Source organism: Canis lupus, chromosome 3, assembly GCF_003254725.2.
Source record: "Canis lupus dingo isolate Sandy chromosome 3, ASM325472v2, whole genome shotgun sequence".
Classification (NCBI taxonomy): Eukaryota; Metazoa; Chordata; class Mammalia; order Carnivora; family Canidae; genus Canis; species Canis lupus.
In genome coordinates, this window is record NC_064245.1 from 70477040 (window position 1) to 70501967 (window position 24928).

General features: G+C 47.7%; 1 protein-coding gene across 1 annotated transcript; it reads right to left on the bottom strand.

The window, feature by feature from the left end:
* Positions 1–746: 746 nt before the first annotated feature.
* Positions 747–5185, bottom strand: CYTL1 (cytokine like 1). Its single transcript, XM_025437807.2, has 4 exons — positions 4987–5185; positions 2917–2961; positions 2650–2778; positions 747–1414 (listed from the first exon to the last, which is right to left on the bottom strand). The coding sequence occupies exons 1-4, from the start codon at positions 5134–5136 to the stop codon at positions 1331–1333; spliced, it is 408 nt and encodes a 135-aa protein (XP_025293592.1). The 5' UTR covers positions 5137–5185; the 3' UTR covers positions 747–1330.
* Between the last annotated feature and the right edge of the window lie 19743 nt (positions 5186–24928).

Here is a 24928-nt window from a genome sequence, read left to right on the forward strand (position 1 = left end):
TGTCTTTTTGATAAAAGCCATCCTGGTAGGTATGAGGTGATGTCTCATTGTGGCTCTAAGTTGAATTTCTCTGATGACTAGTGATATTTTCATATACCTTTTGGCCATTTGTATGTCTTCTTTGGGAAACCGTCTATTAAGATCCTTTGTCATTTTTGTGTGTGTGTGTGTGTTTTGTCATTTTTTTGTCATTTTTTAAATTGGATTACTTGTCGTCAATGACTTCTTCTTCTTCTTCTTCTTCTTCTTCTTCTTCTTCTTCTTCTTCTTCTCCTTTTTTGCTATTGAGTTACAGAAGTTCCTTATGTATTTTGTATATTAATCCCTTATCAGATGTATGGTTTGTATCTTCTCCCATTCCATAACTGCCTTTCATTTCACTGATGGTTTCCTGTGCTGTGTGGAAGCTTTTTAGTTTCGTGTAGTCTCACGTGTTTATTTTTCTTTTGTTACTTGTGGACCAATCAAAACCTCAGTGACCTGGTGTTTGTGGGAAGTTCCAGGGCACTGCACAGCCCATGGATATGATATAAGGTATGGTCTGCCCTCAAATATAAATGGGAGCATCTCCCAATGCTTTAAGGACAGATATTCATGCAGATGGGTTGAAACAGACTCAGAACCACCTGCGCTTGATGGGAAGAGGGAGAAAACCTCATCTTACCAAGAGCAGTGACTTTTAGAACGTGTGTGAAATCAACACTCATATCCATATTGGACACATATTGGACACAGCTCAACACACGTTTCTTACTGTGGAGACAGTCTTTATTTAACTTTTATCACCTTTCAACGAAAGAGTGGTTCCCTTCAGCATTATATAACTATGAACCCCACAAATACAATTTATATTTAGCAGTGAAATTGCTTTAAAAATGAAAGGTAACTGCACGGAAAGTTTGTAGTGGGAGAGGGTATGAAATAGAAGCCTGGCTAAATATAAGCAGATTCCTATCAAGAAAGAAAAATGTTACCAGTACTCCATTAAAGCACTAATACAAGCCTACTGTTTTGCTTGCTCTCAAACTAGATGTTCATACCAGAGAAGCGGGTTTGGCTTTTTCTTCTCAGTGATCTAATAAGCGTCCTTGTGTACCTAACCATCCTGGCAAGACAATACCAGGGGGAAATGAAAACAAAGCTTCTAATTGCCTTCAAAGTAGGTTCTAGGGGAAGAGTGCAAGCCCTGCTCTCCGGAAGGGGAGAGATGTGACAGTTTCTGATGCTATAGTAACAGGGAGGCCTGGTGGGGGGCGTGGCTTTAGCCCACCGCCTCTGGGCAAGTGACATAACTGTGGTCCCCTGGGGCTCTCTCTCTGGTCCAGATGCCCTATCTCTGACGGTCTGGCAGGATGGTGGTCACTGGGATTGGGTATTCCAATGCATTGCAGTCATCCGAGAGGAACACCAAATCCTGAAAAAGATGTGCAATAAGTGAGAATATCACTGAATGTGGCCCAGAGACAATGCACAACTCTGGGACTCCTGGTTAGCTTTACAGACTGTTTGGTTCTTTCCCTTTGTATTAAAACTTCCCGTCCCTTACTCTCCCAAGGAGAACTGGCCACATATTCTCATTCCTGTAGAACATGACCTAATACTGCATTATAAATATAAATTTTTTTAAAAAAGGTTTTATTTATTCATGAGACACAGACAGAGAGAGGTAGAGACATAGGCAGAGGGAGAAGCAGGTTCCCTATGGGGAACCCCATGCAGGACTCGAGCCCTAGGATCATGACCTGAGCCAAAGGCAGAGACTCAACCACTGAGCCACTCAGGCACCCCTATAAATATAAATTATACTCTATTATAATTATATCTTCTTCCTGCTTTCCCTCTGCAGACCAAGGGAGAGGGAAATGGGTGGGGGAGGAAATTTATAAGAAATCTTTGATGCATGAGCAAATAAATTAAACTGAATAGCTAATTATTTATCCCGATGACTTACTCTGGGCCATGCCTGGTGCTAGGAATTCTATGTGTGGTCACTCTGCTAGGGCTTTTAGGATCTAGGGACTTACTATAGCCCCCCACCACACACACACATGCTCAGGATATACTTAGTATTATTATTCTTCCAAGGATGGCATGAGGTGGGTATAATTATGTCTCCAGTTCACAAATGAGGGAACAGTGGCTCAGAGAGGTGACCAGTTACTCCCATCAGGTAAGCGGGAAAACATACAAGATCTGAGGTCTGTTTGGAGAGAGAGAGAGAGAGAGAGAGAGAAAGAGAGAGAGAGAGAAAGAGAGAGAACACAGAGGGAGAGGGAGAAGCATACTCCTGGCTGAGCAGGGAGCCCAACGTGGGGCTGGATCTCAGGGATCCTGAGATCACAACCAGAGCGAAAGGCAGATGCTTAACCGACTGAGCCACTGGGTGCCCCATAATGTTTGTCTTACATGGTTAGCATGTGGTCCTGTGTGTTATCCCCACACCAGTATGAGCCATGGAAGGGAAGGCCTTGTCCTGAGTGCCCATCACTTACCAAGGGTGATAATGGTAGGAAGCACCCCAAAACATTCCTCTTCCTCCTCCTCATCTCCCACACCACCCACCCCCTGCCCTCAGCCTTCCTCTTCTAAAAGCCCTGAGCATCTTGGCTGATAACAAGCAGGAAAGGCATTTTCAGGCATGTCACTCACTCTCCTACAAAACGAGTTCATGATGGTGTACAGTTTCCGCACTTTGTCCTTCAAGCCGTCCACCTGAGCCACCTTCCAACACTGGGGTGACGCCACAAAGTCCCGCAGCTTGGCCAGCACACAGTGATTCTGGGAGTGGACAGCAGAGAGGGCGTCATGGGGGAGGTCAGTGGCCGGACAGATGGGAGTTGGGGGCTCCTGCCTCCTTCTGCCCTGGGCTCTCTTTCCACTCCACCCCCACCTCCCCAGACAGGAAGACCCTCTTACATGTATATCCAGGTAGAGCCTGGGCAAGTATCTCACACACGGCTCCTGCAGAAAGAAACATGGGTTTCAGTGACACACACAGGAATGCACCCTCAGCTGGTCACAGAAGGCTCTTTGCCACCCTCCAACAGCCAGACAGGCCCAGGGCCTCCCTTGAGCTGATTCACTTACACGCGTGTACACACACACTCACACATACACCCATATGGATTTGAATACCTGTGCAAAGTCAGAAAACTGAAATACTCTCCCCCAGAATGTTACAGCAGCAGTCACCTCTAGGTGGGAGAATGGCAAGTCATATTTGTTTTCTTCTTTGTCCTTTGTGCATTTTCCAACCTTGTTTTCTATAAAGTACAGTGTCTCCCCCTTATACGTGGGAGATATGATATAGTCCAAGACCCCAGTGGATGCACGAAACCATAAATCATACTGAACCCTATATTTAGTATGTTTGTTCACAAACATACATACAAACCTAGATAAAGTTTAGTTTATCAATTAGGCACAGTAAGAGATTAACAAAACCTACTACTAATAAAATAGAACAGTTATAACAACATACTATCATAAAAGTTATGTGACTGTGATCTCTCTCTCTCAAAACTCTTCCTACATTGTACTCACCCTTCGTGTGACGATCTGAGATGATAAAATGCCCACATGATGAGATGAATGATGTAGGCCTGTGATGTAGGGTTAGGCTACTACTGATCTCACCATATGTCAGGAGGGGGCTCATCTGCTTCACAGCTGCTATGAAATCACGGATATGGGGGGGGGCCTACTATGTATGCCTTTTATAATTAGGAAAAAAGCACACATTATTTGAACTTTAAAAGAAAAGAAAAGGTGTCAGGGTATCATAACCCCACATCTGAGAAGCACTACATTTTGTTTGAAGCGCTTACAAGAAGGTGAAGAGACACTTTTAAATTTTATCAAAACTTTTTTAAGGGGATGAGGGGGACGGAGGAAGAGAGAGAGAGAGAGAGAGAATCCCCACTGAGAGGGGAGCCTGACACGGGGCTCCATCTCATAACCCTGAGATCATGACATGAGCTGAAATCAAGAGTTGGACACTTAACCGACTGAGCCACCCAGGTGCCTTGGATTGGATCAAAGCTTTTAATGAAGTTTAATTCATTCGTTTCTATAAGCAGCCAGGGGGCCTGGGTTCTAGTTCTGAGACGCCCTCTGGACCTGCCCCCCGAGCCTGCGTCTGCCTGTTGAAAGGGCAGTGCTAACAGTGCTAACATTCCTGGGGTGTCCCCTGCCCAGCACTGTGCAGGCTGTGTCTCATTCTCGCCTTTACCCTCAGGACACCCGAAGCGGGCGGTGGGCGCTATACCAGCCTTTTCACATTCGAACATGCTGAGATTCAGGGGCTGGGCAGTGTGCCAGGGTCCTGTCGTGATCAGGGGTGGGCACCATTCTGGGGGTCACCCCTTAGCACACACTCATAATCACCAGGCTCATGAAGAGAATCAACTTAATTCTGTATTCCTCCTTAACTCCGGAGTTCCAGGCTCCTTGGGGAAGTTCTTTTTTTGTTTTAATTTTACATTTTACAACAGATCCTCTGGTTGTTGCTGGCAAGTTCCAAACAAAGGCAAGACATTGTGATGTCCCTGATAGATTTTCTTTGTATTTTAAAAAAGGGGGGGATCCCTGGGTGGCGCAGCAGTTTGGCGCCTGCCTTTGGCCCAGGGCGCGATCCTGGAGACCCGGGATTGAGTCCCACGTCGGGCTCCCGGTGCATGGAGCCTGCTTCTCCCTCTGCCTGTGTCTCTGCCTCTCTCTCTCTCTCTCTCTCTCTCTCTCTCTGTCACTATCATAAATAAATAAAAATAATAAAAAAATAAAAAATAAAAAAAATAAAAAAGGATGCAAGCCATTGTTATCATACTCAGGATGGGAATAAAATGCAAACCCTTGAGTTTAACATTGACCAGAAAAGAAAAACAGTGCTGTTGTTGTTTTTTTTTCTCCTGGTCCAAAGGCAAGTTTTGGAGAACTGGGTCTGCACGGAAGCTCCTGGCCCGCAGAGGGCAGCAGGAGGGGACTCACCGAGGGCTCTGTGGCCTGCAGGTTCTGGAAGTCACCGGTGACCTCCCGGCTCAGGCTCAGCATCCTGGAGTAGCAGGTCGGGGGAGCCGGCCGTGCAGTGGGGGACCCAGCCAGGAGCAGCAGCAGCAGGCAGAGCAACCGGGGCATCATGGTGCAAAGGCAGCCTCACTGCGTCCCGCTGGCCTGGCGGGCGCCCCTTTAAGCAGCAGCTTGGGGGTGGTCCTCCACGCCTCCTCCGTTTCCTGTGGGGCCCAGCCAAGGCCATCAGAGCACACCCACCTGGCCAGGACACTGGATCCTTTCAGACCCGAAGCCCTCCCCCTTTTTGTGAGAGGAAGGGCTGTCTGGGGGTGTGTAGGATACCTGGAAAGGACTGGGGATAGGGGGGCCCTTCCTCTCCCACACTTTGAACAGAAGTTTCTCTCTTGGCAGGGGCTTTCCAGAAATGGTAGGATCAGTTGATGAGGGAGCAGGGGACGAGAGGAAGACAAGGATGGATGAGGGGTGGGCAGTCAGGCTCTGCAGTTAGAATGAGGACTATGGGGTAAAACCAGAGCCAAAGTAGAGGGGAAGGGAAGACACTGGAAGTGATGGACTGAGCACCAGTGATCCAGGACTTGGGGTCACACAGCAGGGTGTCAACACCCACCCACCAATGACCAGCCAGAAGGAGCTTGGGCAGTCGTCTTCCCTTTGAGCAGCTGTGTCTCTGTACCCGGAGATGGGCTCATGCTCCAGCCTGTGGCTGGGGGAAGGTGTGGGCACCCCCCAAGCTAGGCCCCCTGCACAGGCCTGGGTACAGAACAGACCCAAGGGAAGGGATGGTTTTCAAAATGCACAGCTCATCTGGTGACTAGGCTCTGCAGGCAGTGCTCCTGTACAGACAAGCAGGTAAAAGATAAGCCCTCTGCTTGGATGCGCAGTGCGGTGCATGGTTGCCCACTTTCGGTGATGCCCTTGGGCAGGTTCCTTGGCTTTTTCCTCTCTCTCGTTATATGTGAAGTGGGGATGATGAGAGCACCTAGCTCAGAGGCCCGTGGTGATGAATAAAAGACACTGAGCTAATGTCACTGTCTGAGCTAATGTCACCGTCTCCATTTCCACAAGTGTCCTTGTGAGGCAGCTGCCACAGAAAACAGGCTCAGAGAGCTCAGAGAGTTCCAGTAACTTGTCCAAGGTCACAAAGCTGGAGGTGAATGGGTTCAGATGGGACTTTGTGCCCTGTCCTCATCCACCCTTCCAAGCCCCTGTGAAGGGCAAGACCCTTGCAGTCAGAGATGAGTTGGGGTCCTTGGGCTGCTCAAGCAAGAGAAGGAGCTGCCAGAGAGAGGCAGGGGCTTACTCAACACTGAGCATCACTGTACACCACTTCTGTGACAGCAATACCAGCTGTTGTCACAAACGCCATGAGCTTGAAGAAAGCCCATCAAGTGAGCGGGGTTGTCCCATCTCCCAGTTGAGGAAGCAGAAGGTCTCGGGGGACATGAAACGGATGGAGGTCACAAGGCTAATGAGGAACATAAATGTGGGCCTGTGTCTGTCTGTCTCCAAGGCCGCTCCGGCTGCGAGGGAGGGTAGAAAGGAGTGTTGTGTCCAGCTCCAGCCTCTCCCTGCCGTGTCTGCCCTGAGAAATCCTATCCTGACCCGGTGCCCGCACATCCCCTGTCCATAAACAGAGTAGCGTCACCCTGGTCCCTTCCAGACCTGATGTTTTATTTATCTAGCTTTCTGGAGTTAAAGCCCTGGACAGGAATCACAGCCATGCCCACCCCCCAGCCCCATGTGGCAGGTGAGACTGTTCTTTCAACACCTTTATCGAGATGACCTGGGGACAGTCTCTCGGGCACCCTCCGGACAGGGCAGGACTATGTGTGCTGGGAGGCGGGCAAGCAGCAAACAGAGAGGTGGTTTTCTTCTGGATGAAGGAGTCTCCTCACTCCCTCCGTGGAGGAGCCTAGGGCGTGGGCCTGCCAGGCGGACAAGCTCACCCGGCCAGGGATGCCAGGTCTGCTTTGAAATGCTCCAGGGCTTCTGGATGGGCTCACCGAAGGAGCTTCAAATTCAGGACAGGGAAGAAAAAACAAGGCTGTGCACCAAAACAAATCCTCGGACCATTCAGATGGAGGGGATGTTGCTGGAAAACAGGAGTTGTCTGTGCGTTTGAAGTCGCGATAAACATGCTGCTGGGAGATCGGGCTTGTCCCCCTCGGGACACTGTGTGTGGTTGTTGCTGGAGCTTCTTGGGCAAAGCAGAGGCTTCCGCTGTGCCTCAAGCTCCAGACTCTGAGCGAACCGGCTGTCATCTCCGTCCCTTACCTCTCCTTTCTCACCTCCTGGCTCAAGGCCCCACAGCTGGCAGGGCAGAGCAGACGCGCAAGGAAGGTTTGGCTGAGATGAGCTGATGGGGGTTCATCCTGTTACTTGGAGCGAGGCGCCAGCCCCGGAGGAACCCACCGAGCGCAGCCGAGTCAGTCCCACCCCGGCTGCCGGAGACCCCCGCCTTGGGTGCGGGCGGCCTGGGGACCCCGCGTGCGTGTTCCGCTTACCACGTCCTTCGCCGATCCCTGCTCTGCAGCCCTGGCCTCAGCACGTCCACCTCTCCTTCCACATCAGACTGCTCCATCTGGAAGGTGAACGTTAAAAATACAAGTGGGAAGGGCGCCTGGGTGGCTCAGAGGTTGAGCATCTGCCTTTGGCTCAGGGAGTGATCCCGGGCTCCTGGGATCGAGTCCTGCATTGGGCTCCCCATGGGGAGCCTGCTTCTCTCTCTGCCTATGTCTCTGCCTCTCTCTGTGTGTCTCTCATGAATAAATAAATAAAATCTTTAAAAAAATACAGGTGGGAATTCCCCTACAAATTAAAGTCTTGTCTTTCTCCAGAGGTTTCTCCCATACCCCTTTTGTGTGTTAGATGGAGCGTGGGCCCCATCTCGGTACCTCGTTATGCCAGGAGAGCTGAACAGCCAGAGCTAATGAGCAGGTGACTCTGAGCAGATTCTAGTCATTTTCTTTGAATGAATTCTTGTTGATTCATTGGACACGTCGTATTTGATGACAGTCAGCAGTGTGCAGGCCTGCGATGGACAGTGGGGATGAAACAGTGAGTGATAGACTTGGAGTTGCTGTCCTTGTGGGTGAGAGGAAAGAGGCAGGGAGTCTCCACAGCACACGGGGTGATGGAGAGACAGTGAACTTCCAGAGGCTCCATCTGCCAGGTGAGGAATGCTGTGGGGCAGTGGGACGGGCGTGGAGGTGGGGGCCGGCGTGGTGCATGAGCGAGAGAGAATTTGGGAGGTCTTGCTCTGCTGGCTTTGAAGACAGAGGAAGAGGCCACGGCCAAGGAATGCAGGAAGCCTCTAGAAGCTGGAAAAGACTAGGAAAAAGATTCTCCCCACATCTCCCAGAAGGGAATGCAGCCCCGCCGAGACCTTGATTTGATTTGATTTTTTTTCAGACCTTGATTTTAGCCTCGTGAGACCCAGAATGGATTTCTGACCTCCAGAACTGTGAGATAGGCAGTGTAGTTTAAAGCCACTTGGTTTGTGGTGATTTGTTACAGCAGCTGTAGGAAATTACCACACTATCTTCCTGGGGTTCAGTAGAATAACAGATTAAGGAACTTGGAACTGACCTCCATCAACCTGCGTGGTGCTTGAGCTTCTTTCTCTACATCCCCACCAAGTGCACATCCAGCCTCTGCTTGCATACCACCCCGGATGGGGAGCTCATTGCCTGCTAGAGCCACTCTCCAGGCTCCGGGCAGCTCTGGCTAATGCAAATTCTTCTCAAGGTAAAGGTGAGTTGTGATGACTCCTTGGTGCTGCCCTCCTTTTCTTAGAACTCTGGTACCTTCTTCCACAGAACAGCCCCAGAGTGATCCCAAGGCCGCCCTCATTCCTCAGTCTGTTCCCAAGCACTCAGTCCTGTCCCTTCAGACAGAGTCAGCTCTCTTTCAGAGCCAACATCCCCGTATCTTGGACCCTTTTCCATGAAAGTGGCTTCAAGAGCTTTTCTCACAATTGCATCATGATTAATGTCTCGCTGCCTAGAGTCCTTTCCCCTCACAGGAGCAGAAATCCACTCTTGTCAGCCCCGCTTTCAAATTCTTCCCTGGCTCCCTGAGGCCTGGAACGCAGTCTGAGGTATCCAGCCATCCTTTCCTGCCAGTCCTTTCCTGGTGATGATGGTGATGGTGATGATGATAGCTAGCTCTGGACCTGCTGCCTTGCTCCGAGGCCAGGGCAAGTGTTAATGCGCTTATTCTATTTTCATCACTTGAGGGCACCAAGGCTCAGAGAGGTTAAGTGACTTGCTCCAAATCACACAGTATTAACTTTCACTAGGGCTTATTGTCACCATAACCAGGGCACTTTACCTTTCAAATATGCCATTCCCTCTTCTTGGGGCACCTTTCCCTCACCTAGTTTTCCTGGTTTGCTGCTTGTCACCCTTCCAGACAGAGCTGAAATATCGCTTTCTTCGGGAAGCCTGCCTTGACCCACAGAGGCTGGAGTGGGTCCTTGATGCCTGCACGGGCTCCCACAGGCCCCGCACTGTCCTCTGCTCTGCCACATGGCATTGTGCACTCTGGCTGCCCGCTGTTTGTTTACCCATCCCCCATGTGCAAAGCAAGTGTCCCCTCTGCGTCCATGACCAGAGCATGGAGTTCGGGGCCAACACAGAGCACATGTTCAGTAAACATCTTCCTCTGAGTGGCGTTGACCACCCTAGTATTCACCCTGGTGGGTGACAATGTGTTTCGCACTATCTGGGACCCAGACTGGAACGCAATCCTTCTTGGGAGGTGTGGTCAGAAAGTAGTCCACCTTGTTTTGGGTCCCTCTTGTGTCAGTTAGGACTGTGGGTTGGAAGTTACAGAAGACACAGCTTGAGATGCCAAAGGCTGAGTTTCTGGAAAGTGCAGAGGTAGTGTGGTGTTCAGGCATGGTTTGATCTAGGAACTCAAAGGAGTCACTAAGAAATCATCTTTTTCTGTTTCCCTATTCTGTACAGTGATGGTCTTTTGAAGTGTCAACTCTTTTAGGCTACAGTCCCCAGTTATTCAGTCCAACACAAATCCAGGTGTTACTGTGAAGTTATTTGTAGACGTGTTTAAAGTCCATTGTCAGTGGACTTTAAGGAAGGGAGACTATCCTAGGTATTCTGGGTGGGTCTGACTCAATCAGTTGGAAGATATTAAGAACAGAACTGATGAAGAAGAACTTTCCTGGAGAAGAAGAGATTTTGCCTGTGGACCAGCTTCAGCTTATCCTGTCTGTTCTACTTTGCCTTTCCTGACAGCCTGCCCTACTATTTTGGGCTTTCTTGTCTGGCCTCCACAACTGTGTCAGCCAATTCCTTATAGCAAATCCCTTACTATGTCTTTGTTTCTGGTTCTGCTTCTTGGGTTAAACCTGCACTGACACACATACCATCAGCTCCATCCTCAGGCCAGGTCCCCATGTGGTCACAAACTGGCTGCCAACAGAGTCTAGGACACATGCTATGTGATCCCTGTGCAGAGATGTAAGGTCTCCCTTGTGACCACTAAAGAAAGTCCCGAGCTTTGTGCTGGTAGCAAATCCTGTCCTTGTTTGTCTTGTGACTTAGCACTTTCATTGTCTGGGACTTCTTTTTAGCATTTCTAGAGAACTTTTAATCTTTTCCTTCTCACTGTTCAGACTGGCATACTCCAATAACTGATACAGGTAACCACGGAAATACTCTTCGTTCCTGGCCCATGGGGTTATGGGAAATTCCTGAGCAGACTTGCTGTTTTCCTGACCCCCTGTTACCTGGCTCCAACACCTTTCCTGAATGTTCCCTATGTTCCTGTCCTGTGCCTGCCCATGATGGCAGCCAAAGTTGAAATGGCCATGGCCAGTTTCAAATCTCTGTTGTCTAATGTCCAGCCAGTAGCTGACTTTGGCGGCCATAGATAGAGCCCGGGGGCAGCTTCCGTTCTGCATAAAGCAGAGTCTCAGAGGTTAATGTCAGAGGCTGGTGTTGGAGGCCATTTCTCTGACAAAGGGGCCACCTCTGTGTCTCAGCACTCCTGGTTGTGCTCTGAGGTCAGAAGCCGGAGTCACGGGTGCCTGAGCTGCCTAGACCCAGGGTGACAGCCAGGAGGTATTTAAGTTGAGGGTAGGCTGAACAACCAGCCAGAATGTTGCCTCCAGTATTTGTTGACATCAGTGTTCCTTTGATTAAAAGCAACACATCTCCCCCTGTTTAGGTGATGTATTTTTGAGTGTGTTACTTGCGCTCTTGGCAAACCCAAGAGGAAAGTTGGCCCGCGTGGTCCAGAGTGGAGGAATGAAGACAAACACCAAGGCTGGACTTTGCTTTCAGGCAGTGATTATAAAAAGAATCCCATGTTTTAGAATACAGACCCCTTTCTAAGCCTCCAAAACATGGATTCAAATTTTAATGGGATACAGTGTACCGGACAGGTTCTCCCACTTTCCCTGGTCTTGTTTACACAGAAAGGACTCAGAACAAGTCTTTCAAGAAGAATCCCAGTTGGCTTAGCTGAAAGAGCACAGGCTTTGGAGTAATACAGACTTTAAATCTCACTTCTGCTATGATGTGAACAAATGTTATTATGTGTGCAAATCTTGTCATACCTCATCTGCCTCTGGCGCGTGGGATTTACATTTACTGCCGAGTGTTCATGGAGATGAAATAAGCACGAAGCGGCTGGGGTGACTGTAGCAGCCTTGGTATATCTTTCTTTTCATTTTATTTTTTCCGCTTATACACCCGGCTTTTTAAGTCCATCTTGGGCCAGTTCTTACCTCCCTGCTATGGTGCTGGTAATGGGTATGAGGGGCAGGGTGGACCAGTCTGTTCCCTGGGATTAATAGATGGGAACAGAGAGAAAGCTGCTCTCTCATTCCACTGAAGTTCCCACTGTCTCTGCTGGAGAAGCAGGCATGGCCAGAATGTGCATGAGCAGAGCTAGGAGGTGGGCCGATGAAGAGTCTAGATGGAGCTGCGTTTCTGATTGCAGTCCCAGAGACAGAGCCTGGCAGTTCCTCTGTGGACTCTCTAAGCTGCCTGGGCTCATTTAAGGCTACTGACCTGGTATTGGGTTTCCCTAGAGCTGTTTCAGTGAGCTTCCTTCTCTCTTTTGCAGATGAGAGTCCTGACTAATACAGTCTCCAACAGAGTGCCTAGCACAGAGCAGATGCTCACGATCATTGCTTCCTCTTCGGTGACTCATTCCTTAATAGCAGTCATTAGTGCTGGTGGCCAAATACATCCAGGCTCCTGACTCCTGGCTCCATGCTGGGATTGAGCTTCCCATCCCCTTCAAGTTACGCATGGCTATGTGAGCTATTTTGTGCATCAATACATAAGAGGACACGATGGGCCTTCCTTGTGGGCAGAAGCTTTAAGAGCCATGCTGTGCCACGCTCTCTTCCTCTCTTCCATGGGATCACCTGAGTCAGATGGTGGCAGCCAGCCTCGCCCTGAGGTGGAGAAGACCTGGGGCGACATCCTAGTCCACCATTGTGTGGTCTACAATGACCTCCAATGACCCTTGGGAGCCCTCCCTTAGAGCGTGGGTGGAGCCTGTGCTTAGGACAAGGCATCACTCCTGTGGTCAGGCAGGTTCATGGCAGAACAGGTTTTGCAGGTGTCCTGGAGATTAGTAACCAGCGGACTTTGGGTTCATCAAAAGGGAGATTACCCAGGTGGGTCTGATCCAATCACACAAACCCTTTAAAAGCAGAGAGTTTTCTCTGGTTGGGGACAGAAGGGGAAGTCAAAGAGATTCCAAGTGTTGAAAGGATTTGACCTGAAGGATTTGCTGGTGTGAAGGCAGAGGGAGCAAGGAGAGAAGGGATGCAGTGGCCTTCGGGAGCCCATGGTGGTTCCAATTGGCAGCCAGCAGAGAATGGGAACTGCAGACCTACAGCCATAAGGAACTGGGTCCTGTCTCTGAAGGAGGCTGGGAATGGATTTGTCCCCAGAGCCCCAGGATAGGAGTCCCGGTCTGTGAGTCCAGCCAGGAGAACCCAGCTGATTTCACCCAAACATCTGCCCTCTGGAGCTGTGAGCTAATAAGTGGATGTTGTTTTAAGCCTTTGAGTTGTGTGAATCCATTCCACAGCAATAGGAAATGATTTCATTAAGCCATACATTATTATTTGAGGTCATTCATTGAGGATTATAATTTTTCACTTAATAATGCACAGGTAATATTCCCCATGCCACCTTACAATGGTTTGTTTGTCAACGTCTTTGTCAGACTCAGGCTTCCTGGTGGCAGGAGCTCAGCTGGTCCTCTCTGTATTCCCCAGGCAGAGAGCATAGGATGAGCAGGTGGCTTGGAGAAGAAGTGAAGGTGACACTTGGCAAAATCACGAAACTGATGCAACTCCTCCACCAGCTACGTCATCCTATCATACCTGGTGTGGGGACCAGGGAGTGAGTAACAGCAGGCAGAGATGCAGAGTGTGCTGAGTGTCTGATGCTGTGTTAGAGCACTGAGCATGCTCACCAAGGCGATCCTCCTAAAAATCCTGCGACGTAGGTTCTGGAATCATCACATCCCTATATCACCAATGGGACACTAGCAGGCAAGAAGTTAAGTAGCTTGCTCATGTTCACACAATTGATTAATAGTGGAGCCTGGGTTCAAACCAGACAGGTTGGTTCAAATCTGTGTTTCTAACCCCCGCACTGTGCTGCCACCTAAGAGAAGGCCCTTAATAAACCTTAATAAATATTTACTGAGGGACAGATAAAACATGAGAAGGAAGAAAATGATTTACTGAGATGCCAACAAGCTGTGTGACATAAGACAGCTCCTTAGCCTACATTGGGGACTTAATGTCCTTCAAAAATAAGGAATGACTTCATTTACAGTAAAGTTTTGGATCTCCCCCCCCCCCCATTCTAAATGTGGAGATTCATTGCTTGTAAGGGGCCAGTCATGGGAATACTGAGTCCTCCCTGCCTGGGGTGGTACGAATCTGCTGGCTGCAGCCACAGGTCAGGCTCCCATCCCCCGCCTTACACGGCGCTTGACCCCAGGGGCTCTCAGTGTCTTCCAGCCCCTCAAAGAGTGACAGTCACTGGGGGTTATTCTGTATGTTAGTAAATTGAACACCAATAAAAAATAAATAAATAAATAAATTTAAAAAAAAAAAAAGAGTGACAGTCATGAGGATTCAGGCAGAATGGGGGATGTTCACTCAAGAGGAATCTCCCTTCCCAGACCCCCTCTCCAGAGCACCTGAGAAATCCCCTGCTGCTAGCAGATAGCATGTTGTATTAGAGTTCATGTCCAGAGGCCCAGATTTTCCTCCCCGGTTTTGTGTATAAGACACGGAATAATTCACTAACGCATTTGTTTTGAACAAGTGAACAGAATCGACGTAGCTGTACAGGTAACTGGTTGTGTCAGTGTAACACATATACAACCAGACTTCTTTCAAATTGAGAACCTGGGGATCCCTACCTGGTTACAGCCCCTGATCTACGGAAAATCTATGCCTCGGTTTCTATCTTTAAAAGATTCCTTTTATAACGAAAGAGGATCCATTTCTTGTGCAATGTGGTGAGCATTTCTAGAGCTCTGTTCTATTCCCCCGTACCTGTGAAAAACAATTGTTATTGTGGCAAAGTTTATATAAGATAAAATTGTTTACCATTTTAACCATGTTTAAGTGAGCAGATCAGTGGCATTAAGCGCTTTCTCTCTGTGGTACAACCATCACCACTGTCCACCTCCAGACTTTGGCATCTTCCCGGACTCAGCCTCGTGCCCCTTGTACATGGAGCCCCCACGTGGCCCTCCTCTCAGCTCCCGTAACCCACCATCCTACTTTCTCTTAGAGGCCCAGCTGGGTTTAGAGGTTCAAACTCAAGTCTCATGCACTAGATCTGGGGGCCCAGAGTGTTTCTGGCTCTTGCAGGGGGCCCTGGGCGCAGTGAGGCTCTCACTCTCCACCTGCCTGACTCGACCTCTCCGTCTCCTCGCCTGTGAAGGCAGACAGCTCCGGTGGTCCCCAGGGCTGAGAGAGGATTCAGGGGTCCCTTAGGCAGGGCCCTTAGCCCGGTGCAGAGTAAGCAGTGTGGGCTGGCTGCTGTTATTTATGTGATTCCCAGCTCCAGGACACAGTGGGCACTGAGCACAGGCCCAGGGGCTGTGGGCCGCCCGTCCCCACCCCAGGAACCGGCCCAGGGCGTGGTGGGCCTGCGGAGGGACAGGGAGGGCTGGTGGGCTGAACGAAGACATGATGCCCTTTGTTGCAACCCCCCCGTCCCCCGCCCCGGCCCTGGACATGGAAGCCACTCAGAGCCGCGTGGCCCACCACAGCCACCAGCCAGCATCCCCAGCCTGGCCTCACCGCGACACCCCCCGGCCTTCCAGCTCGTGCGGCTTCCAGCTTGTGAAGTCAGGGCTTCCTCCCTTGGGAAGCACTCGGAGTGCCTTGGCCTCTCTCCCTTCAGGAAGCCTGGAAGCCAACACACACCCGGGGCAGGAAGCAGGGGGAGAAGAACTTTACCCCCCGGGCGGAAAGCATTTCAGAATCTGGCTCAGCCGCCTGCCTGCTCGCTGGCACAGGGAACCCTGTCAAGTGTGCCTTCCCACTTTTTTTTTTTCCTCTTTGGTTTGAATAGTTCCCTTCTTCCTTCACGGGGAGGCCCCTGTTTCTGAGAGCGGGCCTTGCTCAAGGTATCTAGCCCAAGCAAGGTAAGAGGGGGGACACGGCTCTGGAGCATTCGTGGCTGCCTTTCCCTTGATGGCCCTCCTGAGAGATGAGCCCCCAGTCCCCGTCTACACTCAGGGCTCTGAGACTCAAAGTCCGGTGCTGGCCACCAATGGGCTGGTCACGAATCCTGAGTCTTCTGAAGCCCAGAACTGATGCTCTTTATGGTGTGGGATGTCTGTCCATCGTCTTCACTCGCGGGGTCACGTTTACTTATCACCAACTTTTTTTTTTTTTAAGATTTTGTTTATTTATTCATGAGAGAGAGAGAGAGAGAGGCAGAGACACAGACAGAGGGAGAAGCAGACTCTCTGCAGGGAGCCCGATGTGGGACTCGATCCCAGGACCCCAGGATCACGCTCTGAGCCGAAAGCAGATGTTCTACCACTGAGCCGCCCCGGCATCCCATCACCGACTTTCCAAAGACATGGGGTGTTTTGTGAATTGAGCGAAAGTTACCATGCCACAGGGGATGCAGGGCTATTAAATATATTATCAAATTATGCCATTGAAATGTTTCAGATTGAAGAGGGAAAAAGGCAAGAAAGCGGATTGGAGAATATGCTTCCAGATAGGTCGCCGAGAATTCACGCTGTGACATAGACCTTCCTAATTCCATTCCAACTAGATGGGGAGTTAGACTCTTATTCTGTAGCAACTGTGTCTGTACAAATACAGAATCAGTCTTTTGAAAAATAAGCCAGAAAGTGTATGGAAATTATTGGTCTTAGGGAGCACACTATAATAAAAGCCTCTTTTTTAAAAAAAATATTTATTTATTTATTTATTTATTTATTTATTTATTTGAGAGAGAGCATGAGCGAGGAGAGGGAGAAGCAGACTCTGCTGAGCAGAGAGCCTGATCTGGAGCTCAATCCCAGGGCCCCAGGATCATGACCTGAGCTGATGCTTCACCATCTGAGCCACGTAGGCACCCCTAATAATATCCTCTTAGATGTGGGTATCAAATGTTTAGAAAACACTCATCCCAAAGTTGTCATTTTTTCTCTGGTGCACAGGCTTTTGGGATGCTGTTCCTTGCCTGGAAAACCCTTCCCTGCTCCCAGCCCTACTGCAATCAGGCTCAGACTACCGGGCATCTGAATAGTCCATTTCCCAACAAAGCATTTTCTGGTTCAAGCAAGATGAGCCGCCTGCTGTGTCCTCCCCTAGATCCCTGCGCTTCGCTGTCCTAGCACAAGTCACAGACCTTTGCTTATTTACTGTTCTGCCCTGCATGCCACCTTCACTTCACTTCACTGCTCACAGCTGGGATCTGAGCACCCGACACAGGGATTAACACCAGAAATATTCTTTGTGCTCTTTTCCTCCTAAATATCTGAAGAAGGAAGAGCAGAACAAACAAGTGTTATCAAGTACCATTCTTCTACAGGGCTTCTTACATGGCTCTCTCATTTCCATTACTGATGCCACGATGCTCTTACCTGATGCCGTGTAAAACTTGATCATCACACTTGAAAACAACTTTGTGTTCATGTGTCAGATCTTTTATAGAGTAATCTGCACATTTTCCTTCTTGACACATCATTCAAAAATGAGCAAAATAAAGCTGTTCTCACATCCTCACACTCATTTGGTTGATTCTTAAGTTGGTCTCAGCCCTTGACCTAATTGTCAGGTAGGCTGGAGGGGAATTCTGGGGTCTCATCTGGGACCCCTGGCTCTAGACGCATTTTGCAGCCTCATCACAGAAGTCTTATGGTAAGCTTGGTAGCAAGAGGCATAGTGAATGTTTTCTCCTGCTGGTGTCTGCTTTCTCCTCATTGGCCATCACTGGCTCCCCTCCACTGATGCTAAACATGCATTTTTGTGGTTAGATATGAATTTGGTTACAGAATCCAAGGTCCAGTTCCACAGATGTCTCAAAACTTCTGCCTCCATTTACAGATGCCACTGGGGAGACATCTTAGTGCATAGCTGAGCACTCGGAATTTGGGCCTCGACAGCTTTGGCTTGAACATTCACCAGCTATGGGATTTCAGAATCCCTCTTGATTTGATTTGCAGGAGCCGGCAATGCCTACTTCATGGTAGGTCTCCATCCATGTTCAACAAAGAAGTGACTGGATGCACCAGTTCTGGAGCCTTACTGTTCACATGTTAAAGAAGGAGAAATGTCTCTATAGGATGGTTAAAATAATTGAATGAATGTTTGTGACAAGCTTTTTGTAATACTTGGCACATGGTAATTGGTCAGTGAATGGAAAAATGGTGACTAATGTCCTCAGTCGCTCATCAGGACCAAAGCAGTGACAGCAGGTCATGCAGAGGGGGAAAGGGGGCTGATGCTTTCTGTGTCCATGTCCTCAGGGCTGCAGGCAGGTAGAGAAGGAAGTCTGCACTTTGTCAGGGTTGGAGAGTGCATTTCCAGATGGGAGATGGCTGAGCTGGGCTTAGCGGCTGGGTAGAGGTCCTGGTTGGTTTGCATGCAACCCTCTCTAGAGCGACCCAGCTGTGATCTGAAACTGGCCGCCCCTACACAGAGGGCAGGGAGAGGTGAAAGATTGAGGCAGGCCACTTCAGGTTGACAGGTGACAGTTTTAATAAGCAAGGGAACTTCCATACAAGGCTTGTCTTGGGCAGCTGCAAGATGAATGGATCCCGCACCCATCCATTACATCTTAAATTTATATAGAGAGAGGCCTGAACTAGGTTCAGTCCTGTATACCGTGCAGGTGTTCTCAACACTACATCATCAAGCTATGTCCTCGGAGCAGCCTCTCGGAGCAGAGCAGGGAAGGCAAGAGGAATTCATAGGGATCAACTTTCAGCTCAGTGTTCACTTTTCTAGATGACCTTCCCCACAGTGCCCTAGTCAGGGAAGAGACTTAGACTCATAGTGACTGAGCTAAGGAACTTTGAGAATATTTGTATTCAAAGTGTACAGAATTACAGTGTATTTGCATCAGCAACACAAATTAATTGTAAAGATTTTAAAAAATGATTCTTCATGGATGTTTTCAAAAGTTACTTTCTCCTATAATATTCAATACTATTAAAAGTAAAAGGAAGAATGCACATTAAATGGAAGAAGAAAAATATATTTTTTAAAAATTTAATTTATTTATTCATAAGAGACACACAGAAAGAGGCAGAGACATAGGCAGAGGGGGAAGCAGGCTTCCTGTGGGACTTGATTCTGAGACTCTGGGATCACACCCTGAGCTGAAGACAGATGCTCAACCACTGAGCCACCCAGGTGTCCCAAGAATAAGAATTGTAAATAAAAATGTTGTCAATCAAAATTGATTTATTCCTTTGAAAATGTAATGGAATCTCATTGAGTATTTTTATTTTTTTAAATTATTTTTTTATTGGAGTTCAATTTGCCAACATATAGCATAACACCCAGTGCTCATCCCATCAAGTGCCCCCCTCAGTGCGTGTCACCCAGTCACCCCAACCCCCTGCCCACCTCCCCTTCCACTACCCTTTGTTCATTTTCCAGTTAGGTGTCTCTCATGTTCTGTCAAAACCTTTGGAGAATCAAGGGTTCAATGTCCATCTAGTTGCCAATATAAAGAATTTGTATCATCCTTCAAACAATTACATCTAGACTTATCATATCCAGATATAAGCATTAAGATGAATTTTAATAATGGAAAATGTTTCCAAACCATCCATGTAATTGTTGCCAGTACCAGGCCTGTTCATGAGTGCCTCTAGATCTACTTATTGGAACCAAAAGGAAGCAAGACCGGGATGGATACGCCACACTGGAGGAAAACACTGCTTTGTATACAAGAATCTATAGCACTCATGCACTCCAGAGCAGAGAGTCTGCACGTTAACTCATTTGTCTTTCCTTGAAACTAAATCCTTAGGCTGCTCAGATCCTCCTCATACTTCAAAGCAGTGTCTGTCTCTAAAATTGGCAGCAAAACTTACAAATCTTGGAAGCATTTGGGTGCAGCCACACTTTGTTTTTAGGAGATCGTGCCAGAGATGCCGAGAAGCATTCCCAGGTTCCTGAACTGTGTTTAGGACTGTGGGACGTGCTGTGCCAGGCCCCCAGGGACAGAGGCCCCCCACGAGTTCTTTCACACACTGAGAGTGTGTTTATGATTTGCAGGCCCTCTGAAGAGTGGGTGGAGGGGGGCAGCACAGGAGCCCCTCTTGCCTTGGCCAAAGGGGATACATTCTTTTCTATTAGATTCTGATTGAGGGTAGTCGTTGCATTCTTGGATCAGTGTATTTCAGCTTCACTGGGTGATAAGGGGGGTTTCAGTTCTTTTTTTTTTTTTATAAATTTATTTTTTATTGGTGTTCAATTGCCAACATATAGTTCAGTTCTTTATAGTACTCATCACTTCCTGAAATATTTTTTCAAAAACAAAACAAAAAAAAAAGACTACTGCTCACCTTCTCCTTTAGAATGTAAACTCTAAGAAGGGAGATTATTTTCTGTTTTCTTCCCTGCCTTGGGCACCCCATAGTTAAGAACTTAAAAAACATATAGTGAATGTCTACAAAATAAACCAAGGTATCTTGATGGTTCACCAGATGCCAAGGTGTCACCGCTACTCAGGAAGCCACACAAAGCCTAGTGTAGCACGGAACATGAGCAAGGAAAGCTGAAAGAGACTCCAATCCCACTTTGCCTGCCTTTCATTCATTCACTCACTCAGCTCATGAGCTAGCTCCTCATGAAACAGAGCCTCCCTCTCCACTGACTGGAGGGACTTCTATTTCCAGCAGGTGATTCAGAGGTGCCCAGGTGCTGGGCAGCTGGTGTTCCCAGACAAATGTAAGATCTGGCACCTAAATCCAGTTAGGTGCTGAAAGGGTCAAATTATCCTCATTTTGGAAGAGTTGCCATTTTGTCTGTCCTGCACACAAAAGAGCAATGGAGGTCAGGGTCCCTTCGCTGGAGGGTAGCCGCAGTCTGGGTACCCAGCAGAGGAACCTGACTCAACACAACTCTCTGAGGATGTCCCCTTCTTACTGACCTCGGCCTTATGAGTTTCTGTTTCCCCCAATAAAGTCTGTTCCTTCACCCACATCATGAAACTTTGTGGAACTTGCCTTAGACCTGGATACACAACCTCCAGGATTTACTTGGTAGTCTATCATCACCTCCCCCACCCCATCTTCTCTACTGTCTTGAGGATTTAAGAAAATGCTCTAGAAGAACTTAGGCTAATGGGGGAGGTCAAGTATGTAAAACTACACATTCTTGACAGCATGATAAATTCTGTAATATGGAGGTGAACACAGTTTGGAAGGAAGCATGGAATTTGAGCTAAGGACTTACTCTGTCCAGGTCAATCTAAGAGGGCTTCACCAAGGAGGTGATACCTGAGTGTTCCAACCTGGACACCTTCTCCTCCTTAGTTCACTCCCTTATTCCCCTATGAAGGTTGTTTGGGGTTACCTCTCCAATAAAACACTGTATTCACATCCTCTTTTCAGGATTTCTCCTGGGGGAACTGGCCCAAGACTTATTATTTCTTGAAAACCAAATTGATCTCATGGCCAACAGATTGCTATCATCCAGAGCTGTGCTCCAGAAATCAGTCTGGAGAACACCAGGGGGTATGACCTCTACAGTCTTTCCTGCTGTAACACTCCTTACTCTGCAAGGCAGGTGGGACCGGGCCATGCTAAGGGTCTGGGCTTTTAAATAAAGTACAAGTTCAGATTCCACATCCTACTAGCTGTGTGACCTTGGTTGATATATTCGTCTCCTGTGGCTGCCATAAAAGTACCACAACCTCGTATGAAACTTATTTTCTCGTAGTTCTGGATGCCAGACATGAGTCCAAAATTAAAATGTCAGCGGAGTTGGCTCCTTTTGGAGGTTTCTGAGGGCAAACCTGTTGCATGATTCCCCCCTGGCTTCTGGTGGCTGCTGGCAATCCTTGACATTCTCTCGCTTGTAGATGCATCACTCCAATCTCTGTCTCCACATGCCTTCTCCCTGTGTGTCTCTGCCTCTAAATTTCTGCCTTATGAGAACAGTCATTGGATTAGGCTTCCACCCAGTACAAACTTAATTTAACTTAATTACAACTACAAAGACCCTATTTCCAAATAAGATTATGTTAACAGGTTCTAGGTCCTAGGACTTGAATACATCTTTTGGAGTGCACAATTCAATCTTTTATAGGCAGTTTGGCTAACCTCTTTGGATTCCCTTTCCTGTTTGCTAAAATAGGGATGAAAATAGGCCATTAATAGGAATGAATGCTAAAATATGTGTCAAATGCTTAGCCCAGATCCTGGCACACAGTAAGCACGTGGTCAATGGTGGTTGGGATTACTGGTGAGTGAAGGCTATTAGCCAGAACCTCCAGGGCCCTATGTCTACCAGATGGCCCCAGATCTTTCTAAAGCTTTGCAGTAAATGAGCTGTCATGTCAGCCGCTGTCACACAGATGTGTGGCTCACATGGGTCAGCACTGTCACCAACAATGATGGAAAAGCTGAGGGATTCCATTCTCTGATTTGAGAAATGGGCCCCAGAAGGGAAGACGACCTGGAGCTCATTCTCATATATTCCCAGAGGCTTAGCTGAGGATCTTGTGGAGAGAAAAAGGCATAGAACAGGATTCAAAGAAGTTAGGGTTTGAATCTCCATGCAGCCATTTACTGGTTTTGTGCACTTGAGCCCTCTGGTTCCTTTTCTTCCCAGACCTGCCATAAGTCGTCCATTTTATTATCCTGGTGCAGCCAGTACCTGATATATCCCTCCTCTTACTCTTTTCAAAAACAGTGCCTTCTCAGATCAATTAAGAAGAAGAAAAGAAAAGATGTTATTTTATCTTCATTTATTTCTTCTGCAATCTTCTTCCTTTCTTTATGTAGATCTGAGTTCCTGACCAACAACATTTCCTTTCTCCCTGAAGACCTTCTTCTAGCATATTTTGTAGGGCAGGTCTGTGGGCAATGAATTTCCTCAGTTTTTGTTTGGGAAAGCCTGCTTCCTTCACTTCTGAGGGATGATCTTGCCATGGTTGGTGGAGGTAGGAAGAGTAGAAAAGCATGAACAAATTGGAGGTCATTACTGGAATCATCTACCTACTTAAACCCTGATGGCCTGTGCCTTGCTCATCATAAGACTGGGGGCCCTGCATTGTGGCTGCCCTGCAACTGGACATGTGTCATAGTGTGCTTGCCCATTATCTTTTGAATGGCTTTTTTTTTTTTGTTTTGGGGAAGGAAATCTCCACTTTATGAGTTGTGCTTATGTCTCCAATGGAAAAACAGAACTCAATTTCCCAGGTCCCCTTGCAGGTAGGACGGAAGCATTTAACCTAGACCCCACCAATTGGGAGCAACTAAAGGAGATTTGGCTTCAGAAGAAAGAAATTGGTGCCAGTAGTTGTACCTGCTGCTCAGCATCTCCACTGTTGATGCCTGGAAGCAATGGGATCACGTGTGCAGCCTGTTCAATGGCGTGTTATGATCATAGTTCCTGGCTGAATCATGTCCTGTTCCATTCTCTGGGCATCCCAGGGATTGGGTAAGCTAATGAGTGTCTGTTAATACTCTCCTTTAATGCTTATTGGACTGAGGGTTCATTCTGCTCTTTTTGACAAAGAATCCTGTGAGTTTGTTCATAAGTATAGCTTTCTCACCTGTGACAAATACCCTTCCTGCCTATTTCAAAAGTTTGTATAATTATAACAATATATGCTAAAGCCACCAGAAAGCAGTTAGGTACAAAAACCACAGGGACCATGGTTGTTTTATTCTCCATGGAATGCCTAGCACTTAGCATAGCACCTGGAATGTAGTAGATGCTCCATGAATATTGGCTGAAAAAAATGCTATAATCATCACAACTCACACTGGTAATCATCATCCTAAACACCCCACTCCTTCTCCATACAGCAGGCCCCTTATGGTTCTGATTATGTGAATTGGGCCCAGGTGTCTCCAAAGTCAGAAAATAAACTCCACAATTGTAGGCCAGACTAGAAGACGTGATGTTTCTTGATGAGTAATCAAGTGGACCTGAGTGAGTAAGATCAGGTTCTACTGGCAACCATCCACTTATGGATAGAAGGAGCTGAAGCTTGCTGCTGGTATTTTGAGGCAAAGTCTTGTGAAATTCCAGTTGACAGTCACAGAAATACTGTTTTATAATTATATATTAAATACCAAGGCCAGGATGGCATTTTAAATTACGCACTAGAAATGTCTAGCAAGAGTTTGAATGTATCCTGTTGAAATTGGTATTTCAATGGATTACAGCAGAGTGACCCAGTTGTGGGGGCTATCCTGTGCTTGCAGGTTCCTTGGCAGCAACCTTGGTCTCTCCTCACTAGAAGTCAATAATGTTGCTTCCCCAACTCACTCAGGACAATCAAAAATGTCTCCAGATATTGACAAATGTCCCATGGTGGGAGATCACCCCTGTTGAGAACTGCCAGGCTAGAACAATACTTCTGACACTACCAAACCAGCAGCATTTGTATGTATTGTGCCTTGGTAGGCAGCAGGCACTCTGCTAGGTGTTTGGATTTGGAGTTCACACTAATGTCATAAGATAGGAAAAGCCATCCCCATATGACAAATGAAGAACTAAAAGGAAATGACTCATTCAAGCTGAATGACTGAATTATGAATGAGTGGTCCAACAGCCAGAGATAGGTCTTCTCCTTCCCAGCTGGAGCTCTGACCCTGCCAAAAGCCCAGGCTCATTGGACTGAGGATGCTCTGAGGACTCTGAGAATGAGATATTCAGGTGAACTTCACCCAAAGCAAACCAAGAACTCCTGGCTGTGTTAAAGTTGGGGAACATAAGGATGGTTCTTTTCTCGAGACCAGGTCTGGGGGAGACTCTGAAGACACAAAGCTGAAAATGTCTTCTTGTTTCAGACTGTTTCAACTTCCGCTCAGTCGCAGCACTGCTTTTATTTACCATGGCTCTGTTTCTTCATTGGTTCGTGAGGGTTGGCATGGGGACTACTTATTCCTTTCCATACCTGCTAGTGCTAGACATGTAATAAGCTCATGTTTGTTGAGTGAATGAATGCATAACCAAAAGGAGCAGCACAGATGGTGAGGGAGAAGAGTGTATGTGGCATCTCTTTGATCTCTTTTATTTTTTTGAATTTTTTATTTTTTAAAAAAGATCTTATTTATTTATTTATGAGAGACACACAGAGAGAGGCAGAGACATAGGCAGAAGGAGAAGCAGGCTCCCTATGGTGAGTCCGATGCAGGACTTGATCGCAGGACCTCAAGA

What these genes read in the sequence shown, in the direction of transcription:
- CYTL1 (XM_025437807.2), bottom strand. Translation starts at nt 5,136, where the DNA reads ATGATGCCCCGGTTGCTCTGCCTGCTGCTGCTGCTCCTGGCTGGGTCC. An exon ending in TGCAGGCCACAGAGCCCTCG is followed by an intron (nt 2,962 to 4,986) that starts GTGAGTCCCCTC and finishes TTCTTTCTGCAG; the next exon opens with GAGCCGTGTGTGAGATACTT. An exon ending in GGCTCTACCTGGATATACAT is followed by an intron (nt 2,779 to 2,916) that starts GTAAGAGGGTCT and finishes GTCCACTCCCAG; the next exon opens with AATCACTGTGTGCTGGCCAA.